Source organism: Zeus faber, assembly GCF_960531495.2.
Source record: "Zeus faber genome assembly, chromosome: 19".
Classification (NCBI taxonomy): Eukaryota; Metazoa; Chordata; class Actinopteri; order Zeiformes; family Zeidae; genus Zeus; species Zeus faber.
In genome coordinates this window covers 18,642,759-18,663,601 of record NC_137206.1, presented here as the reverse complement: position 1 = coordinate 18,663,601, position 20,843 = coordinate 18,642,759, and the positions used below count along the sequence as shown (strand labels likewise).

Genomic DNA, 20,843 nt, shown 5'->3' with positions numbered 1-20,843 from the left:
GAAGCCTCCCGATGCAAAATACTATGAAAAGTCTAAAAATCAGGTCCTCCATTTGCAGTCTGCACTTTCTCTCGGAACTTTGTCACAACACCTGCTTTTTTTCCCCCCCGACTATTGAGGGCGCACCATCTGTAGCCAGGCTGACAGCGCGGGACCGTAACCCTAACCCTAACCTAACCCTAACCACTTCCAGCCTGTGCAGTGCGCCGACGAGTCCGGTGAAAATATCAGCTGCTGTTGTGGTGTCCGTCTTTGGCACCAACTCCACCAACTCCTCGGTGACAGTCAAAGTGTCATCAACTCCGCGGCTGAATATTGCCAGTTGCGCAACATCAGTAATGTCCGCGCTTTCGTCAATTGCAACTGAAAAAGCAATAAACGACTTTACTCCGCGCTTCAATTGGCTGTCCGAATCCGCCGAAAGATCAGAAATCCTGTCTGCAACTGTATTTCTTGTCAGGCTGATATTTGCAAAAGCCTGGCGCTTTTCAGGGCACACAATCTCCGCAGCCTTCAGCATGCATGTTTTTTACAAGTCCCCCCTCAATAAATGGCTTTGAAGCCCCTGCAATTTCATGAGCTATAATGTAGCTGGCTTCCACTGCAGCATCACTGATTTCTCGAATACGAGTAAACACGGACTGCTGTTTCTTCAGAACCGCCAGTAATTCATTCACCTTCTCTCTTGTCCTTGAAAGTTGTTGTATTTGTCGGCATGAAGAGCCTCATAGTGGCGACGAAGGTTATATTCTTTCAGCACTGAAACATGCTGTGAACACACCAAACACACGGCTTTCCCATTCACTTCCGTGAATAAATAGGTGGATGACCATTTTTCCTGGGAAACCCTGCGCTCTGCGACCGCTTTTTGACGGAGACATTTTGGGGCAACGAGGGCGCCAAAGCACGTGAGGTTCAAATTGGTCAGGCGGAATGACAAGCTAGCTCTGGACTGGCTGTAGCCAACTTGTTCAGCCCCAGGATAAACAGTTTGCTTGCGTAACAGAACTGCTAATGCGACACTGACTGGACACATTTAGAACAGCAGCTTCATTCATTGAAAAATTGCAGCTCAATTTCATGCTTTGCAAAATCATCTCGCGGGCCGGATTAAACCTGTTCGCGGGCCCGACCCGGCCCGCGGGCCATACGTTTGACACCCCTGTCTTAGAGGGTTACACTGCTAAACAAAGTCTGAACCACTGGCACACTGCTGCAAGGGAAGGCGTATTTTAGTTAGCATCGACCAAAAGACAACAGGATTTTTCCATTGCATTTTGGATTAACGCAGAAAATAAGCTCTGCGGCAAACACTAGTTTGATACTTACAGTAAAATAATCCCCACAAACAAACACCACTTTTAGGAGTTTTGAAGTGTAAACGCAATCGGCAGGAGTAAACGAATGGTGGCGGTGACGTTGGGAGTCCACTCGTGCGTGCGTGCGTGTGTGTGTGTCACATTGTCAGGATCCTGCCCTGTGTTGTTTTGTTCTGTCTCTGGTTCCACACCCCTGCCACCTCACCCCCTGGGTCTCCACCTTCCTCGTCCCGCCCGCTGTGTGGAACCTGTTCCCCGTTCACTCCGTCTCGGCCGGACCGTTGCGTGTGTAACCCTCTGATTTTGTGTGGAAGGCAGAGCGCAAGACGCGATTCAGGTCCAGCAACAGCCTTTGATTAGACCAGTGCCTGGCAAATAAAAAACAACAACCTTGAAACACGGACTACAGCTTCGCTCCAAATCAAAATCGGCCCTCTTGTCCACATGGGTACAGGTAACCGGAACCGCAAGTCTCAGTGACTCTACCCTTTCACCGTGTTACCCCGGAAGTTTAAAACTTGTAAAAATAAAAGTGCCAAATGCAAAAGTAATAGTACTATAGGACACTAAATATTTATATCATATTTACACTTATACACTTACATATTTACATTCTCCCCTCTTGAATTCGGCAAAATATACAAATCAAAACAAAATGAACGAACGAGAGAGAGAGCGTAGGCCTTACCACTCCCTCCACAATATTGACCAAATTAAGTGCCTTTTACACTTCAAAACTACAATTCCTAACTAAACTGGATTATACTAGCCTCACACTTATGGCAAAAACTATAAATGTGCAAATGTAGGACAGGCTTACTAATGCATATAACGGTCATGTTAAAGTCCATACAAATGAAGACTGGGACCGAACACTGAAAACCCCCCTGAAAGTCCCCCATTTCTTGAATGTGTCTGTGCCTGTTGTGATAGAGTGCAGTTATATGACTTCGCCAGTAGAGGGACTCTATCTTAAGTAAATGCTCCCTTGCCCTCTCTGTCAGTTGTTGTACTGATAGCCAGCCTGGCATGTTACAGCCACGCCACGTGTTGCTGAAGACGGTTAATAAAAGGTGAACAAACCAGGAGTTGGTCTCTGTTTCCTGACGGCAAAATACCAAGATACCACATATGGCGACGAGGATAAACCGGAAGAATGTTCGGCAGACAGTGGTGTGAGTTTGAGCAGAAAGTTTTGTTACCGAGTGAAGTGTAGCTAGCTAAGCTAAAGCTAAGGCTATCGCGGTAACGGGATATTGGCATGCTGCTACAAGCGTGAAGAAGCTGGGCGCTCCCTTTATCACGGAGTAAAGACAAAGACAAAGACATGGCTGCTACAGTGGGGTCGGTGGCACCCTTCGACAATGAGTCGCAGAGCTGGGAAGAGTACTGCGAGATCCTGCATCATTTCTTCGTGGCGAACGGAATCGGCCATGCAGAGAGGAGAAGAGCCGTGCTGCTGAGCTGTGTGGGCGCGAAGACCTACACGCTGATGAGGAATCTGCTGAGTCCGCAGCGACCGGGAGACGAGTCGTTCGAGGAACTGGTGAGGTTGTCAAAGAACCATTTCAACCCGAAGCCTAGTGAGATAGTGCAGCGGTGTCTAATACCAGGAGCAGGAATTCCGGCGAGAGTGTAATAGAGTACGTGGCGGAGCTAAGGAGGCTCGCACAGGACTGCAACTCTGGAGACACCCTGACGGTGATGTTGCGGGACAGATTAGTCTGTGGAATGAACGATGACCGCATACAGCGGCGGCTGCTGTCGGAGGACGGCTTATCGTTTGAGACTGCACTGAGGCACACGCAGGCAATGGAGGCTGGGAACAAGGACATTAAAGATTTGAACAGTACGAGAGACAATGCTAAATGGATCCGAGCGACAGGTACCATATGCAAAGTGTCCGATACGTACACAAAAGAGCAGGTTGGACGTGGGAAATGCTACAGGTGTGGGGGAATAAGCCACATGGCCAATGAATGCAGGTTTGCAGATGAAAAGTGTCATAACTGTGGGAAGGTGGGGCACATTAAGAGAGCCTGCAGGTCATAACCTGTTGATTGAGGGAAGAGGAAAGGCGATAAAAAGCTGAAAGGGGGGAGTGAAAAGCAGGATAAGAGAGCACATTTCATGCAAGAAGATGGAGGGGACAGTAGCAGTGATGAGATTTTGACTAGCTACAGCATAAAGAGTACAGAAATGACTATGTATAACATGCAGGAAGAGATAGTCATTCCCAAAGAAGAGCCCATCAAGATAGAACTAAGGGTAAATGGCACAAGAGCAACCTATGAGGTGGACACAGGTTGCGGAGTGACCATTCCAAGATGTTACCAGTAGTTGTAGTCAAAGGCTCGGGACCGAGTCTAGTGGGGCGTAGTTGGATAAAAGCTCTAAAAATACCCATAGGCTGGCAAGATGTACACAAGATAGTGGGGCTACTGTACAGGAAGCACTCTCAAGGCATGAAACAGTGTTCAAGGATGAGTTAGGGAAGCTGAAAGGAATTCATTACATTAAGCAGACGCTTTTATCCAAAGCGACTTACAATTATTCAAACACCGACAGACGCAGCCATCAGGAGCAATTAGGAGTTAAGTGGCTTGCTCAAGGGCACTACAGCATGCTAGCAGGAGGAGCCTGGGATCGAACCAACAACCTTTAGATTACTAGACCACCAGCGCTACCTCCTGAGCTACCATCTACCTCACTGCTAAAATACATGTGGCTCGGGACGCCACCCCATGCTTTTATAAGCCAAGATCAGTACCTTTTGCGATGAAGAAAAAAGTGGAACATGAACTTGAGAGGCTTGAGAAAACAAAAATCATAGAGGCAGTGATATTCTCAGAGTGGGCGGCACCCATCCTGCCCGTCTTTCAACCAGATGGTGAAGTGAGAATCTGTGGAGACTATAAGCTCACAGTAAACAAAGTGTCTCCATTAGAACAATACCCCATTCCAAGAATGGAGGACCTGATTGCATCCTTAGATGGGGAAGAGAAGTACAGTAAGCTTGATATGAGTCATGCATATCAATAAATTGTGCTTGAGGAGGAAGCTAGAAAATACACAACAGTGAATACATACAAGGGGCTATTCACATACACAAGGTTACCTTTCGGGGTGAGCTCTAGTCCAGCTATTTTCCAGCGCACAATGGAGGGTGTGCTACAGGGACTAAGAATGTGGCTGTCTATCTAGATGATATACTTCTGACAGGAAAGAATGATGAGGACCACATCCACACACTAGATTTAGTGTTACAGCGACTAGAAGATGCAGGCTTGCGCCTAAAACAAAGCAAATGCAAATTCATGGAGAAGGAAGTGACATTTCTAGGACATCGAGTGGACGCCAAGGGACTTCATACAGTGCCAGCAAAGGTGAAAGCAATGCAGGAAGCGCCAGCACCTACGTCAGTGACTGAGCTTAAAGCTTACTTGGGTCTGTTAAACTTCTACAACAAGTTCCTTCCAAACCTATCGACCTTCCTGGCACCGCTACACAAGCTTTTGAGAAAAGAGGAGCCATGGACTTGGGGGCCGGAGCAGGAGAAAGCTTTCGCTTTCGTCCAAGCAGTTGTTACAGTCAAGCAGTGTGTTAGTTCACTATGATGAAAACAAATAACTAATACTGGCGTGCGATGCTTCGCCGTATGGAGTTGAAGCTGTCTTAGCACACTGCATGCAAGGTGGAGAGGAGAAACCCATCGGGTTTATGTCAAGAACGCTCAACGCTGCAGAAAAGAACTATTCCCAGTTAGATAAAGAGGGTCTAGCCATTGTCTTTGGTGTTTGAAGTTTGTGATTTGCACTGATCACAAGCCTTTGATAAGTCTACTTCACAAGATGAAAGCGGTACCACAGATGGCGTCACAGAGAATCATGAGATGGGCTGTGCTGTTGAGAGCGTACGAGTACAGCATTGCTTACAGAGCAGGTAAAGACAATGGCAACGCAGATGCTCTTAGCCGCCTCCCACCTACTGGAGTGTCCTGTGTCAGTACCCGAGGAGCAAGTGCTGATGATGGATCAGGACCATGGTCCGCCGATGACATCAACCAAGCTACGACAATGGACAACAACAGATCCAATACTCTCCAGGGTACCAGAGTATATCCTGAGAGGTTGGCCAGATAACCATGACACTGACTTTAATCCTTATCGGCAGAGACAATGTGAGTTGAGTGTACAAGATGGCTGTGTGTTGTGGGGAGCCCGGGTAGTCATACCAGAAAGAGGACGACCTCATATGCTGGAAGAATTACACCAGTCACACCCAGGAATGAGCCGTATGAAAGGTTTGGCAAGAAGTTACATGTGGTGGCCTCACATTGATGCTGATATAGACACTAAAGTAAAATCATGCGCTACATGTCAAGAACATAGGAAAGCACCTTCGAGTGCACCACTACATCCATGGGAGTGGCCTGAAAAGCCCTGGAGAATACTCCACATAGACTATGCAGGTCCCTTCATGGGTAGAATGTTCCTAGTAATTGTGGATGCGCATTCCAAGTGGTTGGATGTTTATCCAGTGACTTCATCCACCTCTGCAGTGACTGTAAATTGTTTGAGGAACAGTTTCAGCACACATGGCATTCCAGAAATGATCGTGTCAGACAATGCTCAGTGTTTTGTCAGCGAACACATGAAAGAGTTTATCTCCAGGAACGGAATCACACATGTCACATGTGTGAACAAAAAGTCGAGTCAAAACAAACAAGTCAGAAAAACTACCATGACAGGCATGCCAAACATCGCAACTTTGAGGAAGGTGACTCTGTCTACACTAAGAACTTTGGATATGGACCTAAATGGATACCTGGATGAGTGCAGGAGTTAACAGGGCCAGTTTCCTATACTGTGTTGCTGGGGGATGGAAAAGTGGTCAGGCGACATGTCGATCAGCTGTTCAGCAGGCAGGAAGAGGAGCTTCCTACACCAGTGTCCAGTACTACAGAGGACGACATAACAGAACCCAGTCCCCCAGCTGCTGGAGCACTGGAGGGCTCAAGTTCTCACCAAAGAGAGGACAGTGCTGTGCCGGTGGTTACCCAGGAGGGTACTGCACCAGGGAGTACATCAGCCAACGGATTGCGCAGATCAAGGAGAGACAAACGTCCTCCAAACCATTTGAAAGACTACCGACTGCCTTTAGGGGCAAGAATGTGCCCTAGTCTCCTTAAGGGCTCATCTCCCCCTTAAGGAGACTAGGGCACATTCTTGCATTTGTTTGAATAAATAAATAAAAAGAAAGAAAAGTAGATAAAGTGTTCGGAAGAAATAAAAGGTGTTCTGACATTGTGATGGTTACATAAAGTTATATAAAGGAAGCAGGGTACAGCAAGCTAAAATATATATATAGGTTTATATGTTACTGGCTAAACGGGAAAGAAAATGCTGTGGTGTAATATTATTTTCGTTGGTTAACTAAAGGACAGAAAAGCAAGAGCTAAGAAGGGAGGGATGTGATAGAGTGCAGTTATATGACTTTGCCAGTAGAGGGACTCTATCTTAAGTAAATGCTCCTTTGCCCTCTGTCATGTGTTGTACTGACAGCCAGCCTGGCATGTTACAGCCGCGCCACATGTTGCTGAAAACGGTTAATTAAAGGTGAACAAACCAGGAGTTGGTCTCTGTTACCTGACGGCAAAATACCAAGATACCACACCTGAGCTTCGCACCTTCTGACTGTTCATGGTATAGATGAGGCGTTTAACCGGCTTAAAGAGTCTGCCAACCCGAGACCTGGCTGTTGTGAGATCAGGGCCATCTGACTGGTCCTCATGCACGATGTATAGACTAATTGGCTGTTCTACACCCTCAGACTCCGTCTCCAGACTACCATCCTCCTCATCTGACACATCCAAGTTGATTCTGAACTCTGGCAGTCAAGTCACACTTTATTTCTAAGTGCATTTCATACAAGGGTAACACAATGTCTTTACAAAGAAATACAATCAAAAAAAAAAAAGAACATAGTTGTCAGCTGGTCTTTTCAAAAAATGCCCCTGAAACAGCAGCAACAACAAAAGCAGCAGCAACAACAAAAACAACGACAAAAACAGTAACAAAAGTAATTACAACTGGAGCAGCAGCCACAGAAACAACAACAATAGCAGCAGCAACATCAACACCAGCAGCAAAACCAACAAAAACAACAACAGCAAAAACAGCAAGAGCAGCAGCAACAACAGCAGCAGCAGCAACAACAGAAACAACAACAGCAGCAGCAATAGCAGCAGCTACAGAAACAACAACAGCAGCAGCAGCGTCAACAACACCAGCAGGAACAACAACAACAGCAGAAACAACAGAAGCAACAAAACAGCAGCAACAACAGCAGCAACAACAGAAACAACAACTGAATTTGCGCAGTACATTGCACTGCTGCCTCACAGCAAGAAGGTCCTGGGTTCGATTCCCGCCTGGGGCGCTGTTGGCACCGTGTTCCGGCGGGTTATCTCCCAAATAGGAGCCTTTCTGTGTGGAGTTTGCATGTTCTCCCCGTGCTCACATGGGGTTTCCTCCACCTCACGTCAGTAAGGACCCCCCTCAAAAACATGCACCCATCATCGTCTGACCAGCGATGGACACTTATCATCTGGTCCCCGGGCGCGTCCACGTATCCTGCCCACTGCTCCTGGCTGTGCCCCCGGAGGAAGGACAAGCCAGGATGGGTCAAAAGCAGAGAATCCATTTCACCGGCCACCATCAAAAGCATGTGCGTGTGTGTGTGTGTGTGCAAGCATGTGTTGTAGTGTGGTGTGTTGCGTGACTAATAAAGACTGTTTCTTCTTCTTTTCTTCTATCAACAGAAGCAACAGAGACAATAATACCAGCATCAAAAAAAACAACACTGGAAGGTAGTCGAGATCTAACGTTCTCATCCTGAGGGAGCAGTCTCGTTGTGACATTATCACCTGCATGTCTGCCTGCCCGTTCCACCGATGCACTCGGTGGTCTGACTGCGCCACCTGGGGCCCTAGGAGTGGAGGTTATCGGAAGCATAATCAGGTTGCGGTTGTGGTTGTCACCCTGCTCGTTATGAACATCATCAATATCTACTGAAAGGTAGTCTGAGGTAGGTGAAGAAAAACATACAGGGCCCTTAGGCACAGCCCCTCGCTGGCCCTCTGGTCCACATGGATACAGGTAACTGGAACCAGAAATCTCGGTGACTTTAACCTTTCACCGTCTTACCCCATAATTTTAAAACTTTGAAAAAGAAAAGTGCCAGCTGCAAAAATAAATCTACGATAGAACATATTTTGGCGAACTTCACAAATTATTTATAACATATTTACACTTTGGTTGCACGTGGTGTTCTATTATACCTACTGCGTCTGGTTCTAAGCCTGCTTCCTTGGACCCCGGTTCCATGCCGATAACTTTGCCTTCCATGACCCTTGTCCTGGTTTTTGATCTCGGCCTGTTCCACTATGTCACACACACACACAACACTGTATATTCAGTGTAAATTATAAATTATTATATATACAAATATACAGTATAAATTCTGCCAGAATTTTTAGGAAAAAACCCTACCGGGCCCCTAACATAGAAATCAGAATGTTTCCGATTAAAATAACGTACTGAACAATATTTGTTATTAGAACGGAAGAAGAAGAACAATCTTTAATCGTCACACAGCACACCACACGACAACACCTGCACGCACACATACACACGCTTTGGATGGTGGCCGGTGAAATGAGGCCTCTGCGTTTGACCCATCCTGGCTTGTCCTTCCTCCGGGGGCATAGCCAGGAGCAGTGGGCAGCATTCTTGGACGCGCCCGGGGACCTGGTGATGAGTGTCCATCGCTGGTCAGACGATGATGTGTGCATGTTTTTTTTTTGGGAGGGGGGTGTCCTTACTGACGTTAGGTGGAGGAAACCCCATGTGAGCACGGGGAGAACATGCAAACTCCGCACAGAAAGGCTCCTATTTGGGAGATAACCCGCTGGAGCACGGTGCCAACAGCGCCCCAGGCGGGAATCGAACCCAGGACCTTCTTGCTGTGAGGCAAATGTGCTAATTTAAGCTTCTGCTGCTCTATAGTACAACTGTGCAGATTCTAGTCTCCACCTTCATCCTTTGCCTATATTATCAGTATTGCAAACATTTTTGGTTCCTATTGTCAACAAAAGCTGTCTGTGTCATGAAATTTTTATGATGCTTTATTATAAATAACTACACAATTGGTGACTTATTTTTAATATATGGTATTGTAGTCAGTTTTAATTAAGAAATTACCAATGATCCATGTTTCAGATTAAAGAATTTATTACCAATTCTTATAAAAAGGCTAACCCTCTTCTGCACTATGCATAATCCCTAAATACATGCCTTAATAACATACCCAAAATAAAGAAAAATGAGTGCAGGAGTGCAGGCATAAATGTGGTACCTACAGAGAACAAGAATCTGTGAAACTGCAACTGTAGTGTCAAGACATCATGTGGGCATCCCTGCGTAAGTTCAACAGGAAATAAAGCATAGCAGAAAATACTCTGAAACAGTATTTTGCCCATCCCCGGGCAAGCTTGTGGTGGAACAGGTTATGGGATCTGTCCTTGTGTTTGATCCCTGTCAATGAAACTCAGAGGTTACACTGCACCAAGAGCCCCTTCTTCGAGTCTCCTTGTGAGCAAACTCATTTCTAATGTCTTTAAAGTTTAATTTTCTAGCTAACTGGTTTTCAATTAAAACTACTCAGTTCGGCAGGCCGTCTGCACTGACTGAATCGTTCTCCTTGTTTTGTTTTCTGGGGAAAAAAAAACATAATGAGTAATTTTTGTCCTGAATTTTGCTGTATCTCTCTCTGTTTCCTTACTTTCCTATTCTGGAAACCCAATTTCATTTTTGACGGGGGCATAGTGGTTATCTCTGGTGACACATATCAACATATTGTCATTCAACATTTTGTCTAACAAAAAATTATTTTCCAAACATTTAGGGCCCCCTCCCAGACTAGGGTCCCATGAATCATTCATTGTTTCCCCCCTTAACATCGCCCTTGGATATATATATATATACACACACGCACTCACACGCACATGTAAGGGAGTGAGTTATATGATTGCATGATTAATTATATGATTATTTTATATGTAGTTGGTTTGCATTTCTGTCGTGTTGAGCTTTATTGGCCCTGCGCAGCCACCATAGGTTAGTTGTCTGGCGTTCTGAATGCCAATTGAGGGAAGTTTGCTCCGTCTCAACCACCATTGGGATTCAAGATTCAAGATACAAGATACAAGAGGTTGTTGGTCACATACATATACATACGGTCATACATACATATATGCAGTGAAATGTCATGACACCCGGTGATTACGTACAGTCCTGTTCCCTGTCTGTCCACCCGGCCCTGGTACACTTACCTAACTCAAAGCAGAGACCTTGCTGGGGCAGTCCACTCCACCCCGCTCATCGCTGTCCCCTTCTGGGTTAATGATACAGGGGTTCCCAAACTGCCGTCAGAGGCCTAAGCCTCTGAATAATCAACTGTGGTATGGGGATGGTGTGGTTTGAGCAGCCACACCTGTCCTGGGTCTAAGTTATTGGGGCCCAGGTTTAGGGTGGCTGCATACTGGTTGCTCATTGGTTAGTCTAAAAAGAAACAGGTAAAACCCACATCCCCACACACTCAGGAGAAGAGCCCTTGTCATGATCCATGTCCATCTGTCCCTGGGCTTATTCCAACTGACCCACTCTCTTCAATAATCTGGTGTGTCTACAACCCCATCGTCTGTGTCTCTGTGCCGGAGGTCCCTGAAAATGCCACTTGGATGGCATGTGGTAGGCGAAACTTCCACACTGGCACCTGAACAGGGACTCTCCGGCACAGGGAAGGGACACAGCAGCAACCCTCTCCCCACTGGCAGCAGCAACATCCAGGGTAGGACTGGAGGAGAAGCAGCTGCAGCAACCACCACTACTCCATCCAGCAGCCAGGCCATGTCTCCAAACAGCCCCCGCAAAAGCCACGTCCGGCCACGCCTTTACCAGCCAGCACAGCAGCCGGAGGCCCGACGACCCGGAAGGGAGGAGGGGGCAGTCTGTTGTCGCCCTGGGGGAGGGAAACGTGGTGTTCTGGGGAACCAGGTCCCCAGGAAGGGTCAAATTTTTTTTTTTCTTTGGACATTTGTTGGTTTGAGTAATGGGAACCCAGTTTCAGAGTCCGGTGTTTTATTTATTTAAGGTATAGGAACCCTGTATCATAGTCTGTCCTTTTAAGGTATAGTAACCCTGTCTCAGAGTCTGTATTTTAGGCATTCTTTTTCTATTTTTGTTCTCTGTTTGGTTCGGGGGTGGGGCGTGTGGTAGACAAAACTACCACACCCACATTGTCTCTAAAATAGGGACGATGTGAAAAAGAATGTTGTGTTGTTTTTCTTGTTTGCATTTTAGATGCTCTTTGTGATTTAACCTTGTGAAAATTCACACAACGAACATTTCGAGACAGTGTCAGCATTTGCTTCCCTGTAGTTTTGTTTGTAGCACGGTATATTTGAGCCAACACCCCTACGGCACAGGTGAGAGAGTGAGTCACTTGACCTGGACATTCTCCTGGAGTTACTTTAAAATTCCTGCACTGTCAGTGTCAACTTGCGTTCTGACAAGTGAAGACGAAACATTTGCTTTGTCGTTGTTTGTTCTACTCCAAGGAACCACCATGTCATTTGTGTGCGGAGGAACTGACCTGGTCCAAGCTGCAACCGACGAGATCCAGAACATTTGCGATAAGGTGAGTCTGCACGGAGCTGGTTCATCATAGCATAGTGGTGCTAGCCTGGATTTAGAAAAAACAAATTACATTCAAATGTGTGTGTTTCTGAAAGAAAACATGGGGAAAATGGAAGAATTTAATTTCTGCCTGTCCTGTTTTTCCGTAAAAAAATGTTGAATAAAACCAATAAAATACCGCAGCTGTAAATAAAGCAAAAAAAATGTAACTCAAGGTTTTAAATGTTATTTGTGGGGAAAAAAACACTGAGAAGATGGAAACACTGATTTTATGTTCCGTCCTATGTTTCTGAATTTTTTTTTAATTAAAAACAACAACAAAAAAAAGGCCTATAAAGTAATCTGCTATTGTGTTAATTCTCAGGTTAAAAGTCAGGCTGAGCAACAAACAAGAAAGACCTATAAGGATTTCACAGCCAAGACTTTCAAGACCCAGGTTGTTGCGGGAACAAACTACTTCATCAAGGTAGTCCGCCCATGGGCAAACACCTCAGAACTGCTAATTAGACATCGTGTATCATATCATGTATCATATCATATGCATGCCTCTTGTTTTTCTTTCTCAAGGTCCATGTGGGAGGAAACGACCACATCCACCTGCGTGTCTTCAAGCCCCTGCCCTGCAACGGAGAATGCGAGGAGCTGCATGGTGTGCAGGAGGCCAAGACCCACGATGACCCCCTGGAATATTTCAACTCCCAGGAGCAAATCTACTATTGCACTTTTGAGGCCAAATGAAGTGCCTATTTGCTGCAGCGTGATCTTCTAAATGTCACATTATATGGTTGGGATTTTTCATACTCATTAAAAAACAAGTTGCAATCCTGTTAAACTGAACAGCAACATTTTTATAAAATATATGATAAAATATTATTTATCCTTCACAACAGAATCAACTACAGGTCACAACAGCGTACATATCCACTACAAACCTGTATGACCTGCCACCTGTGGTGGCACACAGTCCATTTCTCATTGGAAGAAAAATACATTTTCGGAACCCGCCACCGTAGAGAATGGTAGGCCATTCATAACCCTCTACATTATACACTGTAAATTTGTTTATATTGGATGACTGGATGCGCTTTGTTCTTTATTTTTAGGGGGGTAGTGGCTCAGGAAGCTTGTCGATTCGATCCCTGCCTCCTCCTTGTAGCATGCTGATGTGTCCTTGAGCAAGACGCTTAACCCCTCAACTGCTCCCCAGGCGCCCCTATATGACAGCCCACTGCTCCTAGATCCTAGATATGTCAGTTACTAGGATGGAAGAATGCAGAGAAATGCATTTCGTTGCCTCAGTACTTGTACTCTGTGCAATGACAGTTAGTTGAATCGAATCTATTTTGATAGTCAACAAGATCAGACAAGTAAAATCTCCCTCAGGCTTGTTTGTCTCTTTCACTGGTACCCCCTTTGATAAGCCATCAATATCCAGCACCCCACTGAGTTACGAAAATGGATTAACCTGTTTCATCATGCTGACAAACAAAAAAAACTTGTTTACTTTCACAGACATCGTTGTGCAACTTCTAACACTCTTAAAGCAGCACAATGTATATATTTTTTTACATTAAAATAACAGCTTCAGAATCATTTTGATGGTACAGTGATTTGTAATATGGTAAATATTCATCCCCACCCTCCACCCTGAACGCCTGTTCTTGCACTATGTAACTTCTGTGTTCGCGTTAGAAACCGCGGGAAAGGTGAGCTACGCTTTACTGCACTACGTCACTTGCTTGATGTTTGGCTCCAGTAATGACGTTTTTTTTTGCCTGTTCAAATTTGTAAAATCAAAATCTGATCAATTCTAAACTTGACGGTCAAAATGTCCGGTAATAATGTTCATACAAAACGTAGGCGCTCCACCATCCCGACGGCACGGAGATATATATATATATATATATATATATATATATATATATATATATATATACACACGTTGTTTATCTTTCACTCATACACCCTTTGATAATCCATCAATGTCAAACATGCAGCTGAGTTACCAAACTGGATTAACTTCAATTTGTCCCACTAGAATCTTTTCATCATGCTAACAAACAAAAAACAAAAAAAACCCTGTTTAATTTCACAGACATTTTTGTGCATCTTCGAACACCTTTAAAGCAAAACTATGTATGTTTTACATTCAAATAACAGCTTCAAAATCATTTTGATGGTACACTGACTTGTAATATGAAGAATGGCACCTCTTTAATTCCCACCCTCCCCCCTGAACACCTGTTCTTGCACTATGTAACTTCTGTGTTCAAGTTAGATACCTCGGGAAACGCTTTACGGCACTAAGTCACTTGCTTTATGTTTGGCTCCGGAAATTAGGATCTTTTTTGCCAGGTAATTTTTTTTTTTAAACCCTGATAAATTATAAACTTGCCGGTCAAAATGTCAAACGTAAGCCGCTCCACCTCCCATGTGAGGTGGACCGGGCCAGTGATGCGCCCGGCACTCGCACCTCAGCAGGCGCACGCCGGCCTTCACTTTCGCCCTCCGACCTGCCAGGCCGAGCACACCTGGTACCTACACCGGTAGCAGGGGGCTGATCCCCACGGGGGCACTGCTTTGGGGAAGCTATGGACTGAGTGCTCACTGAAGCGGTAAGGTCCATGCAAGGGGTGCTGTAACTTAGGTGTACATTATATCTGGGTTTGTAACATACTTTTATTGAAACGTGACTGATAAGGTTCAAATTTGTCCGGTAAAATAAATAATTTTCGGACACCAGACCAACTCAGAAATTGTAGGGGCGCCAAATACCAAAAGTTACATAGTGCTGCTATGCTAATGCTTAAATCCCTGACAGATTAATCATTGGGTGTGGCTCACCTACATACGTAGGTGGGAAATTGTGGAACAAGCCAGTATGGCAGACTTTTTGACCCAAGTTTGATCCATTGCCGAAAGAACTTTCTACGCGTGGTCGGTGAGACAAAACTTTTCTATCAGAAACATGACAAATGAGAGCTTGGTTTACGAAAGTTAATTTTGCAAAATATGAGAGAAAAACAATACAGCATACACTTCATGGCAGCATAGCCGTATCTTAGCCAGACTGCTCAAATGGCTCCTTTTGTTAGGAAGAGAGTCGGATATTGCTTTGTGACGCAAGTTTGCCATTTAACAAATAAGGAGGTTGTTAGAACACTGTTTAGGGAAATTCCGAGGAACATCATGGACATAGTGAACGTCCAGAATATCTGTTTTGTGAAGTAACACAAGCCGACATCGGCTATGGAGCTAAAGAAATATCACGCATTTAGTACACTGATCCTATACCCTATATAGAGCATAATAAAGTATTCATTGCTGCAGAGATGGCAGAGAAGTTTGCCATCCTCTTACTACTTTAATAAATAAACCTCCAATCTTGGTGAGAATACAAATATGTACTAACACAAACAATTCAGAAGCCTGGGCGGAAAGCTACCCAGAGCGTGGCAGATTCCAGAATCTCGAAAGAAGTCGCTCCCGAGTATGTCACAAGTGGTTCACCAGCCGGTGGCCTTTATGCAGATCCATCCACAAAGAGTTCCGTATCATAATTCACAAGAGCTTAACAAAGATCTGGGCAAGGCAAAAGCCATAATAGCTTTCGCTGCCAAGAAGTCATGTGGATGGCGTCGTCGGCGGTGGCAGAAGAGTGGTTGGATTAAGAACGGTACATTGCTTCAAAGTAACCTAAGGAAGTGAAGTTAGCGCATGATGGATGGAGAGCAGTTACTGGAGAGAAATTAGCCGTTTTGCTCTGCAGCAGGATGGAGGCTACAGCATGTGGTACTAAAACAGTGAGCGGACGGTAGGCCACAAAAGCAGCAGATGCGGCCACTGCCATAGATGTGGCACTCACTGCACGCATACAAGCAAGCAATCCACGAGCAGCAATAGGGTGTAATTTATCTCCATGAGGTCAACTCTATCTGACAACGATAAGCCCTTTCTATGAGTCATTGCTGATAATGGCTGGGCAAGTATCCCATAATCCATAATCCAACAGCGACAGTAACCACAGCAGCCTAAAAAGGCCATGACTTGTTTTTTGTCTGTGTTTTTGGAATATATAAAATCCTGGCAACTCTACTGTTGCCCCTGTGATGTCATGACCCAAATACTGAATGTTCTTTTGTGCCAGCTAAAGTTTTAGTTTTATACACTTTGCGACTATTTTCAGCAAAGTATTTTAGAAGGGCCTATGTTTTGGCGACACTTGACTCCTCTCGTCTGGCAAGCAGATCAGTAAATAATCTACATATCGGATTAATGTACTGCCATTCATAAATTTGAAATCAGCAAAAAATTTTCCCCTAATACAGCAGAGAACACTGCTGGAAACTCTGCATAGCACTGTGGCATGCAAGTCAATGTGTAATGTTTCCCTTTAAAGGTGTCCGCGAACCCCGAACCCAGAATTTCCAAGGTTGCCGTTACTCACAGCACGCAAATCTTATACAAAACGCCACAAGACTCCGTCTGCCTTTTTAACAGGCAGTATTGATGCATTGCATGGAGAGGAGGGACACGGTATCACATAGTATCATATAGTGACTTTTAAGAGCGAGTCTTGGCTGGAGCTGGGCCTCTAGCGCCCTCTGTTGTCCCTGGCGGCTGCAGCCATTTATCTGGGGGATGATGGTCGGGCTTTGGTCGGCTGGGACCAGAACAAGGAGGATGAATGAGTCTTCGAGGTTGGGGTTATTCTGGCAGCTCCATGACTAACTGCAGGTGTGGCTGGGTTCCACAGAAGGCTTGGTCCAGCTGTCGCTAATGCACGACTTGCCCTTGCAGCGGAAGCTGCACACCAGTTTCAGGGAGACACGTCTCATCTCCTGGCCGGCCAGGGTGTAATTGATGGGGTTCATGGCAGAGTTGAGCACGGCCAGAACGATAAACCAGTCAGCCTCATAGAGGATGTGGCAGCCCTGATGCCGCTTGCACGCCACATCCACCAGGAGCAGCGCCAAGGTGGGTGCCCAGCACGCGATGAATACTCCCAAAACAATGGGATGGTGGCAGTGTGCAGCAGCAACAAAGCATGCTCAGAGACAGTATGCTTGCTCACCTTTCAGCCGCTGGACTTGACTCGGATGTTGATGCAGGCGTAAAGGACTGAGATGGCTAAATGCAGAACAATGAAGATAGTGATGCAAAAAAACAAGTACTTCTAGGTGTAGAGAGGCAGGATGGTGGAGCAGTCTGGGAGATTTTCCTGGCAGTTCCAGCCCGTATTTCAGGCCTTGTCATATTCTTTCCAGAAATCCCCAAAAATACATGTTATTAGATATCTTTCACTTGTGCTGTTCTTTCACCAGGGGACCAGTCTAATATTTATGTACAGCACTCATGCCATGCTTATCTCGTGTGAATGCATTTTCTTGTTTGATTGTAATTTTATCGGCCACGTTTGATACATACATTTTGTTCCCCAAGACATTGATAAAATCACTCCAAATTCATATCATCCATACGTGTTCTTGTGTGAATCTATTGGCCAGGTGGTTTGTATGACACTTTTTGTTCAACGCACTCCAGACACCAATAAGATCGCTCTCAACTTGGGTGTATAACCCTACCTCTGATTGTGAATTCATGTGAACTTTATTACTACTAGTAAGGTAAATACACAAATAAAACCCTATTGGAGTACGTGGCAAAAATGAACAAAAGATGGGAAGAACAATAAGCCGACTACACAATGGGCCGTCAGACTCATCTCTTCCCCCTGATTACCAAAACCTCATGAAACTGACTAGAAACAAAGCCGCGATAACTGGACCACCAGTACGTGTTTCTATCTCTATTATTTCTCAGTCAGTTGAGAGGGAGAATTCAGTCAATCCCCCTTCTCACCCAAAAGATTTGTATCATTCCTGAACGTCACCACACTATCAGCCCATAGACACTGTTTTCTCTTAAGTATTGCACTTAAATGGCTTTAATAAAAACTGTGGATTGATATAAAAAAAAAAAGTTCTCTTTATTAATTGCATAGAGGAAGCAGATGGAGGATTTTGACACGGTGGTCCTGCGTGGCGGATAGTTTGGCTCTGTGTAATCACTTGTAGAAATTCTTCTATATAATTACAGACACAAAATAATTGAGTTTAATATTTTTTATTGCAGCTGAATCAGTGCATCCGATGTGGCTCACTTCCATAATTTGGTTTTGCGGTGGTGTTTTCTGTCACTTTAGTTAGCCATATTTATTTATTCAATATTTATAAATAAATATGGCGAAATAGTTCAGAGGAGGTACAGTAGTAATGACCAGACTAAGAATAGGACAAAGTATCCTGAACGGGACTATCCACATTACAGGGAAGCATCCAACTGGACTATGTGAACATTGTCAGGTACCAGAGACATGTAGAGTAAAACAACGTACTTGTTAACTGCAGGAAAGAACTGCCATGATGGAGGGAATGAAAAGATCAGGGCTAACAGGAGCAGGGTTAAAGGGCAAACTGGAGTGTGGAGGGTGTGGACCAGGCAGGAAGTGTCCGGTCAGCAACAGGATTGAAAAGAAAAATCGAAACAAACCGGACACTGTAGGAGTTAACTGGGTGCACTAGATGGCATTAACACCAGGCAAACAAGCTGCCGTTAATGCAACACCACGTAACTAACCGTACCTTAAAATAACAGCTTCGAAAACATTCTGATGGTACACTGACTTGTCATATGGAGAATAGCACCTCTTTCATCCCCACCCTCCCCCCTGAACGCCTGATCCTGCACTACGTAACTTCAGTGTTCGTGTTAGAAACCACGGGAAAAGTGTGCTACGCTTAACGGCACTACGTCACTTCCTTGATGTTTGGCTCTGGTAACTACATGTCTTTTGCCTAGTAAAATTCATATAAAAAAACCCTGATAGATTACAAACTTTCCGCTCAAAATGCCCGGTAATAATGCTCATACAAAACTAACCGCTCCACCTCCCTGATAAGTTTGGCCGGCGGTGCGCCTGCCCTCACTTTCACTGAGCCACAGGGTTTGTTTCACCTTCTGAAAAACAACGTTGTCAAGCCACAATGTCCAACTATTTGACGTCCGAAGTCCTGATGAATTCCGGGATGGACACATTCCACATTCTACCAGTATTCCCTGTAAGGGCTTTCCCTTTTAATACACACACATATGCCTCCGTACAGGAATGCTGCGCAGGTTGTGCTCATTTCAGCCTTATATATAGAGATAGGTAGATGTTTGAAGTGAAAGCTCCGGTAAAGATGATAACGACATTGTGTTCTACCGCCGAAGCGGGAACAGAAGCGCCAAAGCACTGGACGTTGCCCATCAGCTGGGATTCAATAGGTGAACTATTGCTTTCTCCACTATCAGTTATTCAAAATCATTAAATCAATTAATATTCAACGATTATTGGATCTATAAACCATGGGAGATGATGAGATTAGACGTCTACGCTTTGATGCCAATGTCAAGAGTGATTTGGGTGCAGAGGACAAAGTAAGTAAACTAATTAATAAATGGACATTGCTCTTTCCCCCTTGGAAATTATTTCAGTTCAACAGAATTGGAATTCAGTTCATTTAAGTTAGGAAGTTTAGTATCGATGCAAGTAGTGTTTAGTAATGTTTTAGTTTCGAGGACCTATGAGAATGTAGAAAAAGTGTAATCAATGCTGCTTCTGTATCCTGCTCTTTTTCCCCCAGGGCAAGGCATTTTAAAGGAGGATACAGTGAGTGGGTAACTCATGAAGGAAAATAATTCAACACCTAAAATCCGGGCCGTGCTTTCCTTGTCAACTATTTCATGGCTCTAATAAAGATTACATTTGAATGAATTAAATGATGGGTCATATATAGGGATTTAATAATGTTGCTGCAGCAGATTTAAAAAAACAGAAAGTCATCAAAACAAGTAACATCATATTTTTTTAATAGAAAATGGACTTAAAATGCAAACATTTGATCTACTAAACATATCACCAGTGGCATGGAATGGAGCTTTTTACAGAACAGCTTTGACAAACGATGGGGTTCAGTGTCATCACCGTGTCCTGATTATCAGTTCGAATCAATGTCTTTGGAGGTGACGTAATTTATTAAAAAGAGGAACCTATTCTGTGTAGCTAGATCAGTGTATAAAATAATTATATTTATTTTGTTCGTGCCAGCTTGTGTGACATCACAAACGGATATTAAGCTCTCAGTCAGGATGTACCTGATGACCCCGGTGCCCCCCCGCACCCCAGGCAGCTGCACCTGAAGAGGCGGCCTGCGGAGCTGTCCGTAGTTCGAGGCCAGCTTCGACCACTGTATCAATATCCCCTACATTTTTAGTGGGGTTTTTTTTTTTCGATATCTTTTGAGTTTAAAAGGAATTAGAACCGTTTCGGTCAATGTTTGTAACGCCTTATTTGCACAAAGAATTATGCATAGTTTCAACAAGCTACTTTTAGAGTGTTTTGAAAACCACCACAGACCGCTGCACATTCCGCTGCCTACAGATGCTGTGACATAATAATAATTATAATAATAATGTCAGAATATTATTTACAGATCACTGGAAAGTCAGGGTGTGACAGCCCTTATAAATGCGTTTCTATTGCACCAGCTCTCTGAAGACGATTGCACAGCGGAGCCTTTGTTGCCTGTTTTGTTTGGTTTTTGGTTTTTGGTCTCACAGTTACCACCAGGTCTCTGCAGACGGTAATAGCGTCACTCTAACTGCGTGTGTCTATTAGTGCCGGTGTTGGTGAACTGGACGCTATTTGCAACGAGGCTCA

The 20,843-nt window shown here is 44.6% G+C and overlaps 2 protein-coding genes across 2 annotated transcripts; both read left to right on the top strand.

Annotated features, from left to right (window-relative positions):
- The first annotated feature begins 11,761 nt into the window (after positions 1-11,761).
- On the top strand, positions 11,762-13,134 carry LOC307244695 (cystatin-B-like). Its single transcript, XM_080019964.1, has 4 exons — positions 11,762-11,868; positions 12,001-12,080; positions 12,444-12,545; positions 12,647-13,134. The coding sequence occupies exons 2-4, from the start codon at positions 12,009-12,011 to the stop codon at positions 12,815-12,817; spliced, it is 345 nt and encodes a 114-aa protein (XP_079876090.1). The 5' UTR covers positions 11,762-11,868; positions 12,001-12,008; the 3' UTR covers positions 12,818-13,134.
- A 5,972-nt stretch (positions 13,135-19,106) lies between these two features.
- LOC307245006 (sulfurtransferase-like) lies at positions 19,107-19,822 on the top strand (the record flags this gene model as incomplete). Its single annotated transcript, XM_080020417.1, has 3 exons — positions 19,107-19,200; positions 19,324-19,408; positions 19,768-19,822. Coding segments are annotated over 3 exons (234 nt in total), but the record flags the coding sequence as incomplete, so codon positions are not given.
- Between the last annotated feature and the right edge of the window lie 1,021 nt (positions 19,823-20,843).

What these genes read in the sequence shown, in the direction of transcription:
- LOC307244695 (XM_080019964.1), top strand. Translation starts at nt 12,009, where the DNA reads ATGTCATTTGTGTGCGGAGGAACTGACCTGGTCCAAGCTGCAACCGAC. An exon ending in TCCAGAACATTTGCGATAAG is followed by an intron (nt 12,081 to 12,443) that starts GTGAGTCTGCAC and finishes GTTAATTCTCAG; the next exon opens with GTTAAAAGTCAGGCTGAGCA. An exon ending in GAACAAACTACTTCATCAAG is followed by an intron (nt 12,546 to 12,646) that starts GTAGTCCGCCCA and finishes TTCTTTCTCAAG; the next exon opens with GTCCATGTGGGAGGAAACGA.